Genomic DNA, 19,629 nt, shown 5'->3' on the forward strand with positions numbered 1-19,629 from the left:
TAAAGGGATCCACAGCTCCTCTCCCCAGGCTATTCCCTTAATTCATTCCCTTACCCCTTCTTTCTGCCATTCCACCGTCACCCCCGTCCCACAGCAGCATCCCTGTGCCTCCAGCCACATCTCCTCTGTCTCTCCGCATCTCTCCCTGCTTCTGTGGCTCTGCCCTTCCCCACCCCCTCTAGGCCTCTCCAGTCTCCCTCCCTCCTGGGTCCCCCTCCCCGGACTACAACCCCCAGGCGCCCCCAGCCCCGGGCGCTGCGCATGCCCCCTGCTCCCCGCCCCCTCCCGGTTCCCCCCTCCCTCCCTTCCTCCTTACCTCCCTCCTCCCCCCTCCCCCGCGCTTCAGCTCCCGCATCCCTCCATCCAAGCCTGTGCCGCAGCCGCATCGCCACCGCAGCCCCGGCAGAGCCGAGCCAGGCCCAGGCCCCTGCCCCTGCCCGGCCCTCAGCCCGCCGCCCCTCACTCCGCCCCCGCCCGCGGGTCCCCCTACAGCGGCCTCGGCGCCCCCCCGCCGGCGCCCCCAGACTCAGGACTCCAGCACCGAGGCAGGAGGCAGGGAGCAGAAGCAGAGGCAGGAGAACGAGGAGGAGGAGGAGGAGGAGGAGGAGCCGTCGCAGGATGAAGGATCGGACTCAGGAGCTGCGGAGTGTGAGCTTGGGGGTGGGGAAAATGGGGGGGCGGGACCCCAGTATTTGGGGAGCGCGTGGGGGTGGAGTGGGGGAGGTGCTGGGACGTGGGGGCAAATGATGAGACTGGAGGTTGGTGGCAGGGGCACCCCAATATGTGAGGGCACCTGATGTCTCCAATGAACCTGCATTTTAGGGACAGTGGCTAGAAGGGGTTGGAGGCCATTAAGACACAAGGGGGCAGGAGAGGTCTCAGGGGCCCTGGACACCCTACATTCCCAGGAGGACCCTGGGGTCTAATCTTGGGATGGGAAAGAGTGAGTGTGGGAGAGAATTGGAGGGTGCTGTCATCCGCTGGGCAGATTTGCTGAATTAGAAGGATGTGGGCAGTTCCTGGGCCAAGCTGAGCCCAGTGAGACCCAGATTTGGGGGCTGCTGTGGGGAAGGACACACGTTGGGACTGACTGAGATGCCAGCACCTGGCAGTGAATGAAGTGTGTGTGTGTTGCTCTCTGTGGGGAGGGGGCACCTCTCAGAGACAAGGAGGGAAGGGGTGGCCTCAGGAGATAGCCAGAGGGCTGGGGCCTGAGATAGGGTGACCCCAGAGGTGGGAGAGGGGGTTGCAGGGGAGACCGGGAGGAGGTTCCATGCACAGGGCCATGGAATTGGGCTGTATGACAGGGATCATGCTCCACTGGGGAGAACTGGGGCATCCTAAACTGCCAGGGGCGGGCTGACGTGGGCCTCTGGTCTGCAGGCCTGAAGAGGCCCAGCTCCAGGAGTCGGGCCAGGCAGTTAGTTGTGTTTGGGTGACAGAGGAGGAGGGTGGCACTGGTGTCTGCAGTGAAGGCCGCCATTTGGAGGGGCTGGGGAGTGGGGGCTTGCTAAGAGTGGCTTCTGGGCCTGGGGGGATGCAGTGGGGTGGAGGGCTGTAGAAATGACCTGGGGCCCCGAGGAGGCAGAGCTGACAGCCTGCTGTGGGGTCATGTTAATAAACTCCTAGACCCAACTGATGTAGCCTGACACACTTCACCAGGAGCCTATTGGTTATTACCCCGGGGTTGTTATCCCATTTGACAGGTGAGGAGATTGAGGTTCAGCAATGGGCAGGAACTTGCCCAAGGTCACCAAGCAAGTGGCTGGGAACATCAGACAGGAATCTGGGTTTCCCGTCTGCCAAGTTGATATGCGTCTCTGCTTTTTTAGCCTTTGAAAGAGAAGTCTCAATACTGGGGGTAAAAAGCTCTGTCTTTGGAGAGCCCCCTGAATTTGGGGGTGGGGAACCTGCTTACAGAAAGACAAGAGGAAGGGGCTTAGAGGCAAGTGACTGTTGTCTCTGGGAGAGGTGGGTTGGCAGGTGGGAAGGAAGGAGGAACTGGTGGTTGGGGGAGGGAATTTTGAAGGTTTATTTTTTAATTTTTTTTTTTTTTTTTTTGCGGTACGCGGGCCTCTCACTGTTGTGGCCTCTCCCGTTGCGGAGCACAGGCTCCGGACGCGCAGGCTCAGCGGCCATGGCTCACGGGCCCAGCCGCTCCGCGGCATGTGGGATCTTCCCAGACCGGGGCACGAACCTGCGTCCCCTGCATTGGCAGGCGGACTCTCAACCACTGCGCCACCAGGGAAGCCCGAAGGTTTATTTTTTTTAATTAAACTTTGAGTGAATATACGCTTAGACATCAGGAAAATGACGGTGATAAAAATAACCAACACTCATGTGCCAGACACTGTTCTAAGTGTTTTATACATATTAACTCATTTCGATCCTCACAGCAACCCTAGGAGACTGGTACTAGTATTATCCCATTTTATAGATAAGAAAACTGAGGCCCAGAGAGGTTAAGTAACTTGACCAAAGTCACACAGCTAATTAAAGGCAAGCAGGCAGGCTGACTCCAGTGTTGGTGCTCTTAACTCCCCTTCTGACCCCGTTTTCATCCAAAGTAGGTTGCCATCCATAATCTCATTAGACCCTCACCTGGTAAGGTAGGGAGACTGGGAGACTACTTCATTTTATAGTGAAGGAAACTGAGGCCCAGTGGTTGAAACTTGCCCAAGGTCACACAGCTAGCAAGTGAGTAGTCCAGATTTGAACCCAGATCCACTGCTGCCATGACTCCAAAATCCCAAGAAATGGAAAGTGGGTCAGGGTGAGGTGGTGGTGAAATTGTGGTGTGATTAGAGAGAGGGGGAGGAAAAAGGCGAAGACAGGGGTGCAGGGAAGGCAGGGGATGGGAGTCCTCATCTGAGTGGATCAGGGACCCCCTGCCCAGAGGGGAGGAATCCTGTGTGCCGGGGCTGCTGGGGGCAGCAGATGGGGGAGGTGGGAGGTGGGGTGGAGGGGCAGAGGGGGCTGAGTGAATGCTGATGGCTCTGGTGTTAGTCACGGCTCAGGGAAACTGGAGATTTGGGAGGGCATGTGTGGGGCGGAAAAAAACCTTCCAGATACAGGGAGTATGGGGGTCTCCCCGCCAGAGTTGAGAATGAGGAGGCTGGGAGGCAGGAGAGACTGGGCAGGGTATGGGAAGCCTGGGAAAGGGGTCTCTGAGAAGCTGAGAGGGATGGAAAGGCAGTGATGGGCGGGGATGTCAGCCCAGGGGGCCTGATTGTCTTTTTCCAACAGTACTTTGAGTTCCTGAGGGGTTTTCACATCTGTTCATCACATAGCTGTCAAGGGCACAGATTTGGGAGTCAGACTGTCTGGGTTCAAATCCTAGCTTTGCTACTTCCTGTGTGACCTTGGGTAAGTTGCTTAACCTCTCTGGTCCTCACTTTCTTCATGTGTGAATTGGGAGTAATACGGGACCTGCTTCAGACGGCTGTCCTGAGGATTGAAATTATGCTGGAAGCACCTAGAAGGAGGCCTGGTGCTCAGCATTGCTCCATGAGTGTTTGTTATTCCACAGCTGACTCATTTATTTCTCTTGAGTCTCACATCAGCCCCCTGAGATGGGTAAGATGGGACCCCTAATTTATTGGAGTAAATTGAGGGCCACAGCGGTAACCTGACTTGCCCAAGGTCATACAGCTGTTAATGGTGGAGCCAGCGTTGAACCAGGGTTTTCTGTTTTCAGTTCACCAGGCACCTTTGGTTGGCAACTGGGAGGCACTGGGCTGGAGTGGAGGCTGCGATGGGGAGTCAGTTGGCTGGATGGGTGTCCCAGGGTCCAAGAAATGGGTCCAGGGATGGGGCTGAAGAGGAGAGCAAGGGAGCAAGTAAGGTGGAGAGGAAGGTTGCGGGGAGAGAGAAGCCGCAAGGGGACCCGCTGTGGGCCGGAGCCTGAGAAGCAGCTGTGGAGTGGGAAGGCGGGGGTGGGGGTGGATGGGAGACGGGGAAGTGGGTGGGGGGAGGCCTGAGGTGAGGGAGGCTGGAATTTGAGGTTGGGTGGAAACGAGGCTGTTCTAGGACAAGTCATACACCCTGAGGGCAGGGACTGGGTCCCAGGTGTAGCCCTCAGGTATGGGATAGGCACAATAGGCGCTTTAGAAATGCAGACCTGACTGTAGCAGAAGGAAAGGGCCGCCTCGTGTTTGAGGAGAGCGGGCACAGACCAGGAGAACCCTGGGTGATGGGTTGGTATCCCCCAGCTGCGTGGGGCTTGTTTCTGCCATTCAGACACATCACGTTCCCCCCGCTTGAGGGCCTTTGCACTTGCTGGTCCTTCTGAATGCTGTTCTCTCTGCCTGGACACTGTTCCCTCTGCCTTGAATTCTGTGTCCTCCAGATCGTGGTGCAGTTAACTCCTCAGGCCTTAGCTCAGATGTCAAGCCCCTCCCGAAAGGCCCTCCTTGATGCCCATTTCTCTCTATCACACCTCCTGCTTTATCTCCCTCTTGCTAAGTAGCACCATCTGAAATTGTCTTGTTCATTTTCCATTGTCTGTCTCCCTCGCCTGGAATGTCAGCTCCTTGGAGGCAGGACCCCTTCCTGTCTTGTTCACCATTGTATTCTCCGCAGCACCCAGAAGAGAACTGGACACTGATCAGAGATATTTGTCAGATGACTGAAGGACTCAGTGGGGCAGAGGGAGGGTGAGGAAGGGAGTCGGTCGGGGAAGGCAGGGAAGGAGGAGGAGAGAGGTTGGGGTGGGAGGACTGGGCTGGATGCTGGGAGCGAGCAGAGGCCTGGGTCAGGGAGACAGATGGACAGAAGCAGGGGGTGCGGTGGAGAGAGGCTGCTGCCTCTAGATCAAAAGATGCTCATGCCCCTGAGAAGCAGGTGTGAGCACGTGTGTGTTGTATGTGTGGGCATGCATATGTGTTTACACACACACACACACACACACACACACACACTCTGTGACTTTTTTTTTTTTTTTTGGCCACACCACGTGGCATGCTGGGATCTTAGTTTCCCTACCAGGGATCAAACCCACAGCCCCTGCATTGGAAGCGTGGATTCCCAACCACTGGACCGCCAGGGAAGTCCCCACTCTGACTTTTCTATCACCCAATTCCAGTCTCTTTCCACCTCTGTTTTAGTCACCCTCTCGTTTGTCTCTGTTGATTTCCTGGCTCACGTTGTCCCACTCCCTCCATCCACGCATCTATGTTGTCTCCCCGCCACTGACACTCCTATGAAGACCTCCGGTGTCTCTGATGGGGAAGGACTGAAGCTAGAGGCTTGGATCTGATGCCCCCTCTCGTCAAGGTGGTTCCAGAAGGTGCCCAGGGCCTCCACGGTCTCCCATATCATCCTCCTGAGCGCTTGAGGAGCTGGCAATCCGTAAAGAGCAGTGTGCCTGGGTTCCAATCCAGCACCATCGTGTCACCACCCCATCAGCTGTATGATTGTAGGCAAATTACTTAATCTCTCTCTGCCTCATCCATCAGATGGGAATAAGAAGAGTATCTACTTCATGGAGTGAGTGGCTGTAAGGATTAAACGAGAAATGCAAAGCACTTGTAACAGAGCCCGACGCATGGTAATTGCTACCTGCTTGTCGGGTATATATGATTCTTTCTTTCTTCATTTCGCACAGGAGGAAACTGAGGCTTGAATTGTCCATATAGTGGATGGGAGCACATTTGGTCATCTTTTCTGAGGTAGTCTCATTTGCCCTCAGCCTGTTTTCTTTTAGGCTGGCCAGCTTCTTCCAGAAATGGAGGCCATGCTCATTATGAAACACACACACCTCAGAGCAGGGAGGGCCCACCCATTTCACAGATAAGCCGGGGCCCAGAGAGGGTCTGAGAGTCACACAGCAAGTCAAATGGAGGCTACAACAGCTGGCTTCCTGTCTGGGCTCTTCCTTGCAGACTGGCACGTCTTACTGGTTTTCTGTCCCAGCCACAGGAGTTCAGTGGTACTGAGGACACAGCAGAGCAGACTCTTTAGGGGCCAGGAAGGAATAGAGAGACAGAAGGGAAAGAGCCTGAGATTTAGCACCAGGACAGTTCAGGTCCCACCTCTGGCCTTATTTCCTGTGAAGCCTTAGGCAGGGTCAGGCAACCTCTCTGAGGCGGTTTCCTCATCTGTAACATGGGAGAGGCAGTGGGTAACAGCCAAGCCTCCCTGAGCTCTTACTCTCTCAGGCAGCATCAGGCATTTTTACTGCCTCGTCTCACTGGCTCCTTCTGCCCACCATTTAGGGAGGACTTTCTCGCCATTCAGCAAGTGCAGAGACTGAAACTCAGAGGGAAGAAGGCATGTGGCCTTCCAGCTGCTGACCTGGGCAAGCTCGTTAGCCTCTCTGTGACTCAGTTTCCCTATCTATAAAAGGCAGCTATTGTAAGAATGAAATGGATAAATAAATGCAGTATGCTTTAGAACAGTGCCCAGCACGTTATCAAATGCTGTGTACATGTGTTCCACAATTATAGTTATGTTGACCAATGGTCCTTACAGAGTTTTAATGAAGCTTAAATGAGATAACAAGAATGCAAGACCTAGGCCAAAGGTGCTATCACACGCTGGTATTTTGCTAGGTTTTCGGGGCGCAGAGCCTCGCCCAGATTGTGCCTTGTCAGGAGGGGACCTGAGAAGGGAAATCTCTGGTAGCAGAGTGGCCAGTAGGAGGCAGCCTGGTCTCAAGCCTCAGAAGGGACTATGGGAGGGACTTTCCTGGTGGTCCAGTGGTTAAGACTCCACGCTCCCAATGCAGGGGGCACGGGTTTGTCCCTGGTCAGGGAACTAAGATCCCGCATGCTGCACAGCGAGGCCAAAAAGAAAAAGAAAAAAAAAAAAAAGAAAGAAAGAAAGGAGGGACTACGGGAGGAGGCATGTCTTAGATGTCTCTGATTTCCTGGCCCCTTTCAGCCTGGGTGCCCTTGAGCAAGTCCATTTCCTCTTCCCCCTCAGACCTCCTGTTCCCCTCATCTGTGAAATGGGGACAGCTTTTTTCGAGGGCTATGGTAGTGAGGATCAGAAGAGATTATAGATGTAAAAGTGTCTGTCAACTGGAGAGGACTTTAGCTGTCAGCTGTCTGTAATTATTACACCAACTAAGTCATCCTTGGGCACTCTACCTTTCCTCCTCTCTCAAGGGCAAGTAAACAGGCAGCCAGGGACGCCCCAGGGCAGAATCAGGGATCTGGCCCTGGGAACCAAAGGAGAGAGGGAGAGAAATGAGACTTGAGGAAGTCTAAAGTCAGCCTGGGGAGGGGAAAGAGAGAACAGAAAAGTTCCCAGATACCTGGGCCAGTGAGAGGCCTCATGACCTGTGGGCAGCCAAGCTGAGGGCCAAGTGCTTGAAGGCAGAGAAGGGACAGAGGCGGCGTGGCGGCGTGGGTGGGTGAATCCCTTGTGTGTCTCTGAGCCCTGGGGGGTGGAGGGCTGAGCAGCTGCAGGTTGGCTCTAGGGGAAGGGGAATCTCGTGAGGCAACTGGCTTTTTGAGGACAGAACATCATGGGAGGCCTGTGGGTCCTCAGAGATGAGCCGAGCATCCCAGAGCCTCATGGAGCCAAGGTCTGTTGGTGTGATTCCGGGTCAGGTGGAAGCTTGAGAAGCCAGAAGTCTCATCAGGGTCCCCAAGCCCCACCTGGTACCACCCCTCCTTCTGGGGGCAGCTCAAATGGAGGCTAGAACAGCTGGCTTCCTGTCTGGGCTCTTTCTTGCAGCCTGGCATGTCTTACTGGTGGGCAGAGAAAGAAGAGCCTCCCTTTCCAGGGAGATATTTGGAGCTTAAATGGAAGTGCTGAAGGTATTCCCCAACATGGCGAGGGGAGGATCCCTGGGGGCCATCTGAGCCGGGCTTGGGTGGCAAGCTGGGGTACCTTCGAGAGGGTCCACCTGGACATCTCTGTGCTCACGGTTCCTCGGGGTGCTGTCGGGCCCCTCTGATTCCAAGTTCACTTGGCTGTCTAGATCACATCTAGGTCCCATCTGGCCCTGTCTAGGTTTGATCTGATCTGTCTGCGATCTGTCTGCGCGGAGTCTGGTTCGGTCCGAGCTGTCTGGTTTCTGTCAGGTCCTGTCTGCGATCTGCTCGGACTCTGTCAAGGCCCTGTGCAAGCTCTTCTCTTCTCTTTGGATCCCAAATGGCAATACCCCCCGCTAGACGCTGTGTGGATCCCATCTTGATTTCATTCAGGCTCTGGTCATGAGATTCTGTCTGAGTTTTGGCTCGGTTTTTTCTGGAAATCAGGGTGAACTGTTTTTTTTTTTTTTTCTTGCGGTACGCGGGCCTCTCACCGTTGTGGCCTCTCCCGTTGCGGAGCACAGGCTCCGGATGCGCAGGCTCAGCGGCCATGGCTCACGGGCCCAGCCACTCCGCGGCATGTGGGATCTTCCCGGACCGGGGCACGAACCCGCGTCCCCTGCATCGGCAGGCAGACTCTCAACCACTGCGCCACCAGGGAAGCCCAGGGTGAACTGTTTTAAGTTTCCATGGAGGCTGATTAGGGCCCCAGATGTAATTAAGCTTGATGGGCTCAGCTTTTGCCCTCAGACTTCGGTCCCGAGCAGAGTCTTGAGACTGGAGTTTGGAGCACTGTGGAGCCCTTCCTAACCCCCTTTCCTCCTTCCCAGCTCTGAGTGAGTGTGCAGACCGGATGCTCAGAGAGGCTGGGAGAAGAGCCCCAGAGGGCCCTCCCGAATGTCCCTGGGGGCAGAGGGGCCGCTGCACGTCTGTGTGTCCACATACGTCGGCGGGCAGCTTTGCTGTGGGCCTGTGTGGGTGTCAGTGGGCCTATTTCTGTGTGCCTTGTGTGTCTGCCCTTCTGTCTATGTCACTGGCCTGTCTGGTGGCAGCAGTGGCGGCGTGGGTGGGTAAATCCCTTGTGTCTCTGAGCCCTGGGGGTGGAGGGCTGAGCAGCTGCAGGTTGCAACTGGGAAATCCAAGCAAGTGAGAGTAGGTGGGTGTGAAGTTGGAAGAGGCTGGATGAAAGCAAGTGAATACGTGGAGGAGAGGGGGGAGAGGGGAAGAGAGTGGGTGGGAGGAGGGAGGTCGGGGTGCTGACTGTGTCTCTCATCCAGCCCTCCCCTGGCCGACTGCTTGCTTAACTTGGCGCCTGCCACTGGCAGTGAAGTGACCTTGCATAGGGGACGTGGCTGGTCGCGTTGGAGGCTAGAGGGGAAGAGAAGGGAGCAAATTGAAGCCTGGCTGGAGCGGCTGGGGGGATGGTGGAGGGGGGGTCAGGCTCCTGGGACGCTATTCCAGACCCCTTCTCGCAGCCCAGAGCCAGTTACTGCAAGGCTGACATTTAGCTGGTTGTTACAATATCGAAATACTTCCATACTGGTTGGTTAAAGCATCTGTCCAGAGCGCCACCCACCTCCAGGGTGACTGCACTCACAGGACCACGTCTACCCCTGAAACAAACGGTGCCTTTGGCTAATTCCCTCCAAGGTGTCCTTTGGGCTGTCAGGTACCCGGCCTCCGGGACTCTGTGCCACAAGACACCCAGTATTCGTTGTGACTGCTTGGTGCCCTGGCCCCCTGCATGTGACCCTTCCCAGAACCCCCGCTCCTAGCCCAGAGCTGGGAGCATCGGGATTGCGCACAAACTGCCTTTCTTTGCCTCCCAGGCGAAAGACAGCGATGATGAGGAGGAGGTGGTCCATGTGGACCGGGACCACTTCATGGATGAGTTCTTTGAACAGGTAACAGAACCTGGCCCCCAGCCAACAACTTCCTTCTCCCCGGCCCCCGGCCCCCACCCTGCTCTCTACTCCTCCATCCCCTTGGCCTTTTACCAACCCCTCTGGGTCTGGCCCGTTTCCCTGAACCCTGACTGAGCCCCCTGAATCCCTTTGTCTGGCCCGACGATTTGGCTGGGTATAGCCGATTTGCTGCCCCAGGTGGAAGAGATCCGGGGCTGCATTGAGAAGCTTTCAGAGGATGTGGAACAAGTGAAAAAACAGCATAGTGCCATCCTGGCCGCCCCCAACCCGGATGAGAGTAAGTGCTGCTGCCGGGTGGCTGGGGGCTGCGGGCAGGCGTCTGGGGTCCCACCCAGACATCTCACCCGCCCCTCCCCTCCCCTCAGAGACCAAACAGGAGCTGGAGGACCTCACTGCAGACATCAAGAAGACGGCCAACAAGGTTCGATCCAAGTTGAAAGGTGAGGAATGCCATCCCCTGCCTAAGGAGGAAAAAAACTCTGCCCTCCATTGGACTAAACAGGCCTCTCTATGAGGAATGTCTACAGACTTCCAGGAGCCAGATTCCTAAACACTGAGAAAGCATAAAACCCGAGATTTCCCAACTTGCTCCAGATGCCTTGGAGAAAGATACAGACATGACAGGGAAATGACAGAGAGGAGGCTTTCTGTCCAAACTGCATCTGAGTTCTGCTGGTTCCATCAGCAGGAAGGTCCACCGGGAAAATACAGTCTTCCAGGTGGGTTTAATTTCACGAAGGCCTCATTTCTCCAGAACAGTTGCCGGACATAGCGCTAAGCACCCAGTAGGTGGGCTCAGCAAATGCTTCTGAATTGGTATCCTTAGCGCAGGACAGATTGGACTGTGTGGCTGACATCAGGGGCTGGCAAACTTTCAGGAGGGACTTGCCAAATGCTCATGTATTCACTCTAATTTAAGGACTTGGGTGCTGGTAATAACCACCTTCCCCCAAATCACTGTGGGTTGGGAACCTCCTTGTCTGCTGGTGCCAGGGGAATAGCAGTGTTACCATGATGCTAATTTGTATGCTCATGGTAATTCAGCATCAGAAAACATTTGCCGAGCACCTTGAGGCACATTGCTGGGCTTTGGGGGAAAGGAGTCATGTCAGATGCCTGGCCCTGGGCACAATGACCTTGGTCCAGAGAGATGAGGACAGGGACTTCGTGCCCTCCTGGACTCAACAGGAGGCCATACGTGAGCCTCCAGTGCTGATCTTTAAGCCCTTTGCACTCAGGAGAGCGTGCTAGAAAGCAAAATGATCCAAACTGGGAGCACACTGATTGCAAATCCAGACAGAGGGAGCCCACTTCCATCACCAGCTCATTCTGGACAAGTACCCTACCCTCAGTTCCTCATCAGTAGAGTAAGAACTACTAAAGCAATTTCAAAGCTAGATGTTTGGGCCTCCCTGGTGGCGCAGTGGTTAAGAGTCCGCCTGCCGATGCAGGGGATACGGGTTCGTGCCCCGGTCTGGGAGGATCCCATATGCCGCGGAGCGGCTGGGCCCGTGAGCCATGGCCGCTGGGCCTGCGCATCCGGAGCCTGTGCTCCGCAACGGGAGAGGCCACAACAGTGAGAGGCCCGCATACCGCAAAAAGAAAAAAAAAAAAAAAAGCTAGATGTTTTTGTTGTTGTTTGTTTTTGATTTTGGGTAGCAAAATCTTTTTTTCCTAAGTGAAATCTTACCCCAAATTCCAATACATACAACACATAAAAGTCAGGCTGTTCTGGCTGACCTGGGGTTGGGAGACCCAGAGCCCTACCTGCCTAGCTTCCTCGTCACCCCCAGCAACAGACCCCTCTGAGGTTCCTTCTCAGAAGCAGGGTTCCGTGGGACACAAGTTTAAAAATCCCTGGGCTCAGCAATTTCTTTGAGCCCATTGAGCTCTGACATTAACACTCTTTCTAAGACCATGAGGAGGGCTGTATGGTTTAGGAGTTCAGGAATAGACCAAGAAAGAAGCTAGGAAAAGTGGCAGTGGCTCAGAGGAGCTGACCCTCCAGAGCTCCAGAAAAAGAGAGATCATCTTCTCCATCTTTCTCCAGCTCTGTGGTGGCATGAGCTCCGGCATTGTGTGTGACCTTGAATGAGTTATTTTCTCTATTTCAACCTCAGTTTCTAGTCTGAAACCTGGACTGCTATCACTGAACTCCCAGGATTACTGTAAGAAGTCAATAAGACCCTGTAAAGGATCCCTTCCTCCTGGGCTTGGCCCCAGCCCCAAGTCTGACAACAGGGTCCCAGTCTGGGCCAGAGATTCCAGCATTCCTGGGTGTGTGTTTCTGGACTTTTCCCATAAAGATCTGGGCCAGAGCTGTCACTCAGTCACTGGCCCGCCATCGCTGGCGGGGGAGCGTTGGGGTGCCATCCAGCACCGTACCTCCACCGCTGCCAGGAACGGAGAAGCAATGTTATCGGGAGTGGCCTGGAGGCTCTTCCAGGTCTGAGAGGGCCTGGTGATTCATCCCTGCTGCATTTTCCGAGCACAGTAGATCTTACCCTCAAGCTCTTTTTTAGAAAATCTGAATAAGTGTGGGGAGTGCATGATCTAGAAGCAGTAATCCCAGTTAATCTGTATGCTTTTCCAGAACATCCTTTAGAAGTGGGGATTCCTGGGACAGGGATCACTTTGTAAGGCAGGGGGGAGCTATTTTCTCTGTTGGAACATCCATCCACTTACCCTAGAATTTTCCAAGGAAAGGGCGGCCACTAGAACCTGACCCACTTGAAAGTGCTTGCCCTCCACCAGAAAAATCCCAGGGTGGGTTCCTGACCCTTTTCTAAGGCTGCAAAAAGCAGAGAGTTCTCCCGCCCCCCATACAGGGGATGTGGACTGGGGGGCTGGGCAGGAGTTACAGCTGTGGGACTTTCCAAGACGCAATCCTTCCACCAGAACAAATAGCCCCCTTCTGTCTGGTGACTGACTGACCCTCAATATCCCCTCCTACCTGGTTTCCAGGCCCCCTCAAACATTGGTCCCTTTATCCGCTGGCCTCCTGCCTCCTCCCCACCCTAGAGTCTTTACTGTCTGCCCTCGCCTGGGTATGACATCCGTTGACGGGCCTGGGGGGCCTGCCTCGGGGTGTCCACCCTTCATATGTCCCAGACCCCCGCCCCACATGCACCGGGTCTCCCGCCCTCCCGTCACTGTGTCCTCTCTCCCGCAGCGATCGAGCAAAGCATTGAACAGGAGGAGGGGCTGAATCGTTCCTCTGCGGACCTGCGCATCCGCAAGACCCAGGTAGGAGGCAGCGGCCAGGCACGGTCAGGGTCGGGCCCGGGACCAAACCACACTGGACCGGACAGGGGAGGGGCCCAGGCTGGAGCCCTGCCTGTTGGGCGTGGGCGGGCCAGAGCAGGCACTAGCGTGGGGCGTGGCCAAGGGGGAGCCTGGGCAGGGGCGGGGCTTGGGGCGGGGCTACAGCGGAGGTCGGAACCCGGCTACATCTCAGTGCCCTAGCCCGGCCTTGGCTGGCTTGGGCGTAGGATGGGGGTGCTGGGGTATGGGACTGCACACTTGCGAGGGCTTGGGATCGTGGCATGAGCTGAAGAAGGGGCCGTAGGCTAACTCAGCCCCTCCCGCCCACTCCATCCCTCCACGGTCTCTGCTCCCTGCCTCCTGATGTGTCTGTGCCCCCCACCGCAGCACTCCACACTCTCCCGGAAGTTCGTGGAGGTAATGACTGAATATAACGCGACCCAGTCCAAGTACCGGGACCGCTGCAAGGACCGGATCCAGAGGCAGCTGGAGATCAGTGCGTGTGACATCTCCCCCCGGCAAACTCCCCAGACCTGTCTCATACTCCTTCCAGGCCCCTGGGGACTCTTGGCCTGAGGCCGGATGGGAGGGTGGGCTCCTGGGTCCCTGCCACATCCCACCACCTTAGGCGTCCAGGCTGGCCCAGTCGCTGAGCAGGGAGTCCTTTCTCCCCACAGCTGGAAGGACCACGACCAACGAAGAACTGGAAGACATGCTGGAGAGTGGGAAGTTGGCCATCTTCACTGACGATGTGAGCCCCGCGTGGGGGTGGGGTCTGTTTTTGGGAAGCATTCGCCTTTCCTTCCGAAGCGTAGGCTGAACTCAAGGTCCTAAGTCCGCCCTGAAATAACAAGCATCGGGAAGTCTGAACCTGGAACTGGGGAATTCCATGGGGGCAGAGCAGGAAGTATCCTCATAAAAATGGCAAACAGTGAGGTGCCAGGCACCGTTCTAAGCACTGAACTATTTTCATTTACCTGCTAAACTCCTTTAATCCTCACCACAAGCCTCTGAGGGAGTCGTGTTTCACAGATGAGGTAATCTGATCCAAAAAGGTTAAATGACTTGCTGAGGTCACACAGCTACAGGCAGAGCAAGGATCTGAATCCGCAGTCAGGACTCTTCAGTGCTAAGATACACTTCTCCCTAGTGATGCGGGTCATTTCACCAAGTGACTAATTTGCCTACATTTTGAAGGTTTTCTAAAAAATCAGTTTTAGTTTTGCTGAAGTTTTACACACTGCCCTGCGCTTGTCATCTTATATGTGAAAGAGATGGGCTTTCCCCAACTGTAGTTCTTCTTTCTCTTTCTTGACTTTTGCCCTGGCTGACAGGTTCTGTCTCCCTTTCAGCTTCTGGTGGCAGAATGACTCTGGTTTAGGTTTCTAGACCAGCATTAAAGTACGTTCAGTGACTGTCTAGCAGTTTTCAGCAAATTGCTATTTAGAGAATTGATCTTTGTTAAATTAGCTTTGAGCAAATTGATAATGGGCCAGTTAGCCCGGAGCCCTCCCAAGCAGCTCTGCCCAGGCTGTCAGTCTGTCTGAGAATGGAGGGAAACCTGGTGAGTGGTTCTAAGGGGATAGAGCTGATCCCTGTCAGTTAACCCACCATCATTACGATGCAGGGGTGGTCGGTACCTTGCCTGAGGGCTGAGCCAGATGTAGACAGGCCCTAAGGTAGTAGTTAACTTCTAGGGTCGGGAAAGGCTTCCTGGGGGAGGTGGCATTGAGTTGTGTGCCTTAAGAGACAGGGAGCATTTGGACACGGGGAGATGGGCAAAGGACATTCCAGACAAAGGGGACAGACTGAACAAAAACAGGGCGAGTGGACCACTTGCCAAAGAGCCATTGGATGATTTGGGTTCTTAGGATCTGGGGAGATGAGGACAGAAAGGGAGATGGGGCCTTGACTGCTAAGGTAAAGGTGTGTAGCCTGTAGATGGTGGGGCGTCTTGGAGGGCTTTAGAGCAGAAGAGTGTCTGGATGTGGTCTAAACAGTGAGTGGTTTGGAAAGTGAGTGATCTGGCTTCCGTGGGGAGGAGGTATATCTGACTATGGGTTAGAGTCTCTCTCCCACTGACTCTTGAGGGCTGCAGAGCATTTCCTTATTATTTCTCCCCCGGCCCATATCATGGGGGCTCCAGGGCACACTGCCTTCTCATCTGGGCCTCCTTTTCTGCTTGCCACTCTCTGCTGTGTCCCCCTTCCATTATCCTGTCTGCCTTTGACCAGATGGTGGCCCCCAATCCTGAGAGGGGTCCAGGACCCCTGTCTCCCTTCCCAGGGCCTCCCTGGTGTGTGTGATAGAGACAGCCCTGGGCTGAGATGGCGGGCTCAGGGCAAGTTTTCCTTCTTGTAATTTAACAAATGTCTCTTTAGTGCTTCCTGTGTGCCAGGTACTATTCTAATTGATACGCACATAGTCATTCACTTAATCTTCACACAACCTTGTGAGGTGTGAGGTATCTGCATTTTCTAGGTGGGGAAACTGAGGCCTGAAAAGGTTAAACAATTTGCCCATGGTTACAACTAGTGAACGCCAGCCAGATTCGAACCCAGACGCTTTGGCTGCAGAATCCAAGCTCTTCCGGGAGTGAAGGGTGGTCTGCAGCTCTCCTCCCTCTTCCCCCTTGCCCCTCCCCTTTCACCCTAGATCAAAATGGACTCACAGATGACAAAGCAGGCGCTGAATGAAATCGAGACGAGGCACAACGAGATCATCAAACTGGAAACCAGCATCCGTGAGCTGCACGACATGTTTGTGGACATGGCCATGCTTGTGGAGAGCCAGGTACTGCCTCTGCCACAGCCCTCGGGGAACCTCACCCGGGTCCCTGGGATCCCCTCTTCCAGCCCAGCTCCCACCCCATCCTATGCATGTATCCTCTGCAGGGCGAAATGATTGACCGCATTGAGTACAACGTGGAACATTCCGTGGACTACGTGGAGCGAGCCGTGTCTGACACCAAGAAAGCTGTGAAATATCAGAGCAAGGCCCGGAGGGTGAGCCGGGGCAGGCGGGCCTGCGGAGCAGGTGGGCTGGAGCCAAGCGGGCGGGGCTGGGCTCAGGCCAGGGCTGAGGTGAGTGATGAAATCCCGCGAGAGGCCTTATCTCTGGTTCTGACCTCTTCCTTTTTCTGTTTTCTCTCCCCTCTTCTTTTTCCTCACACCCTCCTCCCCATCTGTCTGTCGTTTGTCTGTCTCTTTACCTCTCTGTCTCTCTGTCTCCTCCCTCCCTACTGCCCTTCCTGCCTGCAGAAGAAAATCATGATCATCATTTGCTGTGTGGTGCTGGGGGTGGTCTTGGCGTCATCCATTGGGGGGACGCTGGGCTTGTAGGCCCCCCACCCCTGTCCCTCCCAGACCCTTCCCCACCACATCGGGAGCAATACCCCCACCACCCCTTCACTCCATCCCCTGCTCCAGGCTCACCCCCAAGACAGACCCGGGCAGCACCCGCAACCTTTACCGCCCGTCAGACCCTGGAGTCCCTGGACCTCCCCCCGCCATGGACCACCCCCCGCCCCGCACGTAGATAGCAGCAGGCGTGATTACACGTGCACACCAACATGCATGCCGCCGGCACATGCTCGAGACGTGTGGACTCCCCAGCGTGTGTGTGTGTACGTGTGTAGATGTGTGTAGAAGCACCAAATCGCCCTTTCTGGCCCCCACCTCAAGTCTGTGTGTTGTCTGAGCTTTCCCCCTTCCCCTGGGTTGTTGTGTAGACTGTGGCTGAGTGTGACACAGCAGCCATCAAGCCCCACTCTTCTGTGAATAGGGGTGTGTGTGTGTGTGTGTGTCTGTGTGTGTGTGGCGCCACAGATCCGTGGACACACAGTTTGCGTACGTGGAATTTTGTGTTTGAGTGTTTAAATTCAATGTAACAGCACCTCCTCCACTGACACCCCCCCTCCCCCATGTCTGCTACAGATGGGGCAGGTTGTGAGTGTACAGAGGCTCACACTAACATTCCCAGAGGATCCGGGCACAGTACACACACAGGCCATGACAGACACCCCAGCGTGATGTTGAGCAAACCCTCCTGGCTTAGTCACCCTGGGGCTGACGTGTCCTGGGGAACACGTGTGTGTGTGTGTGGAGTTCAGTCGAGGCGGGTGGAAGCATACACATGTCAATAACCTAGCTTGGCCTGTATATCCATGTGCATTTCCCCCAATAGGTGATGTGAGGGACGTGTGTGTGTGTGTGTGTGTGTGTGTGTGTGTGTGTCTAGGATGTGCCTGAAGTGTCAGTAGGTCTTCTCCTGAGACAGAGCCCTCCACATTTTGCACTGGACACCTGTTTTGGGTGGGCACAGAAATCTATATTTCTACGCTATCTAGAGTACGCCTGCGCGAGTGTGTGTGTGTGTGTGTGTGTGTGTGTAGAGGATTTCTACGTAGTGTGTTTCTACCCCCCTGTGTATTATACACACACGTTTACCTTCAAGGACCTGTGCCCCATCCAGGTTTGTCTATCCAGATTATTTGCCCCCTCCCTTTCTTCCCAGAGCTGCTGGCCGCTATCTGGTGTGGCCACACACTGCTACATCAACATTGTGCAACTGCAGCTTCCTGCCCTGCGTGGTTGGATCCCCTGTGCATACATGCCCACGTGCTTATCTTTCTCGGTCAGATAGGCCTGCACATGTGGAAGCTGGGACACCTCAGTGTGCTCCCACCCGCCACGGCAGATGAGGCCACACCCAGGCACACACATGCACACAGGAGCTGGCATATGCTGACGCTGGCACGGTGCCTGTTCAGGCGGGCACTCGTTTGCACATGAATGCCTCCCAGAAGGGCTATTGATGGGAAACATTACTGATCACTGGAATGTCAAGGGCTGCCCCAGGCTCTCAGAAATGAGAACATTCTTGAGCACTAACCTCAGAACTGAGAGAGGCCAGCGATGGTCCCCACCGCCCCATCTGATGCTCTGGCCTTTGCCTCAGGAAACTTGGATTTAGGGAACTGTTTATTTCCGACGTACTGGAGTGGGCTAAGTCCTGGGGCCCATGCCCTGGACACATCTCCTGCTGAAATGTCACCAATAGCTGTTCCCCTGCAGGCTGAGACTGAGGGTGGGACACGGGCCTGAGTTTCTGATGGTGAGGAAGAGGCCAGCTCCTCCCTTGCTGCGTAGACAACATATGCATGAGTGGGTTTGTGCGTTGGGTGGCAGGTGGGAGGTATGTGGGCAAAGGACAGTGTTAGAAGCCTCCCACTCCACTGGCCCAGGAACACGGACCCACATATACAGGATTGAACACACAAGTACAGGAATGCGCCCTGCCTTGGGGTCCGACATCCGTGTGCACAGGGTGGAGGGCTTTGGTGTGTGTGCAGATCGTTTCCTGGAGTCCCTCTTCATGTGAAGCGTGTATGTGTGAGAGAGAGACAGTGCAGATGTGACCTTCTGGAACATAGTACCCCACTCCCACCCCAGCTCAGATAGCCAACCTCTTCCCTACCTGGCTGGGCCCTGCCTGTGTGTGGCCAATATATATATATATGTATGTAACCTCCAAGGTGGGCTGTCCATTCCCACAGTGTCCTTTGTCAGGACGGGAAGTGTGCCCCCGTATCTGACTGCAGCCCTCCTGCTCCCACTCAGGCTTCTTTGGGGACGTCAGAGCAGGCCCCAGCACCCCCCACCCCAGCCTTTTTCCTTCCTGCCGTCCAGCCAGGATACCCTTTCATACCAGGCATTTCTGGAATTCCAGCAGCCTTGGGGCCACAAGGAGAAGGGTGGAGCCTTGGCTGGAGTGGTGTGACTGTCTCCTTGACTGGTATTAGGCCCATAGCTGCCCATCTCTGGGCCTCAGATGGACCAGAGCATCCCTGAGGGTCTGTTCTGCCCCAGCTTCTCTTAAGTCCCACACATCACATGATGTGTTTGCTTGTTGGCTGCCGTGTCTGTATGTGTCCTGGAATGTTGTCTGGGGGCTGGTGTCTTTTGCATGTTCTCAGACAAGTGTGTGCTGCCCGCCCGCCAAGCACCTACAACCATCAAGCCCCTGTGTGCCCCGTGGGTGGTCCCGGACCTGGCCAGGGCTCGCTGCTTCCCCTCCCCCTTTCTCCCTCCCCCTGCCTCTCACGAAGCACACTGCGTGTCCGTCCCATGTGCCTGTGGGTTGATGCACGCTCTTGCCACGCCTCGAGCGTGCGTACATGATGTGTTCTATGCATTCACCCTGCCCCACCCCCAGCCTGCCCCGCAGAGGACAAGATGGGTGGCCCCCGGCTCCCTCCTCCCCCACCCCCGCCTGCTGTGCAGCCGTGTGCGTTGGCGTTTCTGTGTCGCTGGCGTGTCACGTGATATAGCCGTGTTTGCTGACATGAGCCCCTGCCCCTTCTGTTTCTCCGTTGGTTTCTAGAGCTCTTTCCCTCTCCTCCCCAGAGGGAACAGGACTCCTGGGGCCTGGCTGGGGGCCCAGAGCCAGGCCACCCTCTCCTGTTAGCCCTCAGAGTCCCATTTCTCTCTATTGGTGACCAAGTTGCAAATGGATAAAACACAGGAAAATTCTGCCCCCCTCCCAGCCCTGCATGTCCTGTCCCCAGAGCCCCTCACCCCCACCCCGGGCCGGGTCGGGCCCCGTGGGACGGGAGAAATAGCAACCAATCCAACAGCGGGCGTGCCGTGTGCTCACTTCCTTCTGTCCCCACACGG

General features: G+C 55.5%; 1 protein-coding gene across 3 annotated transcripts; it reads left to right on the plus strand.

The window, feature by feature from the left end:
• Positions 1-618: 618 nt before the first annotated feature.
• Positions 619-19,613, plus strand: STX1B (syntaxin 1B). Of its 3 annotated transcripts, XM_060120634.1 has the most exons (11): positions 619-641; positions 1,409-1,424; positions 9,593-9,667; positions 9,866-9,965; positions 10,054-10,128; positions 12,861-12,934; positions 13,340-13,448; positions 13,630-13,703; positions 15,608-15,745; positions 15,847-15,957; positions 16,213-19,613. In XM_060120634.1, exons 1-11 carry the CDS (start codon positions 619-621, stop codon positions 16,291-16,293), a joined length of 876 nt encoding a protein of 291 aa, XP_059976617.1. In that variant the 3' UTR covers positions 16,294-19,613. The 3 variants fall into 3 exon arrangements, with proteins under 3 accessions (XP_059976617.1, XP_059976616.1, XP_059976618.1); XM_060120633.1 differs by lacking the exon at positions 1,409-1,424 and having other exon boundaries at positions 619-648; XM_060120635.1 differs by lacking the exons at positions 1,409-1,424; positions 16,213-19,613 and having other exon boundaries at positions 619-648; positions 15,608-15,744; positions 15,892-15,934.
• Positions 19,614-19,629: the final 16 nt, after the last annotated feature.

The sequence above is a fragment of the Mesoplodon densirostris genome, chromosome 16 (genome assembly GCF_025265405.1).
Source record: "Mesoplodon densirostris isolate mMesDen1 chromosome 16, mMesDen1 primary haplotype, whole genome shotgun sequence".
Taxonomy (NCBI): domain Eukaryota; kingdom Metazoa; phylum Chordata; class Mammalia; order Artiodactyla; family Ziphiidae; genus Mesoplodon; species Mesoplodon densirostris.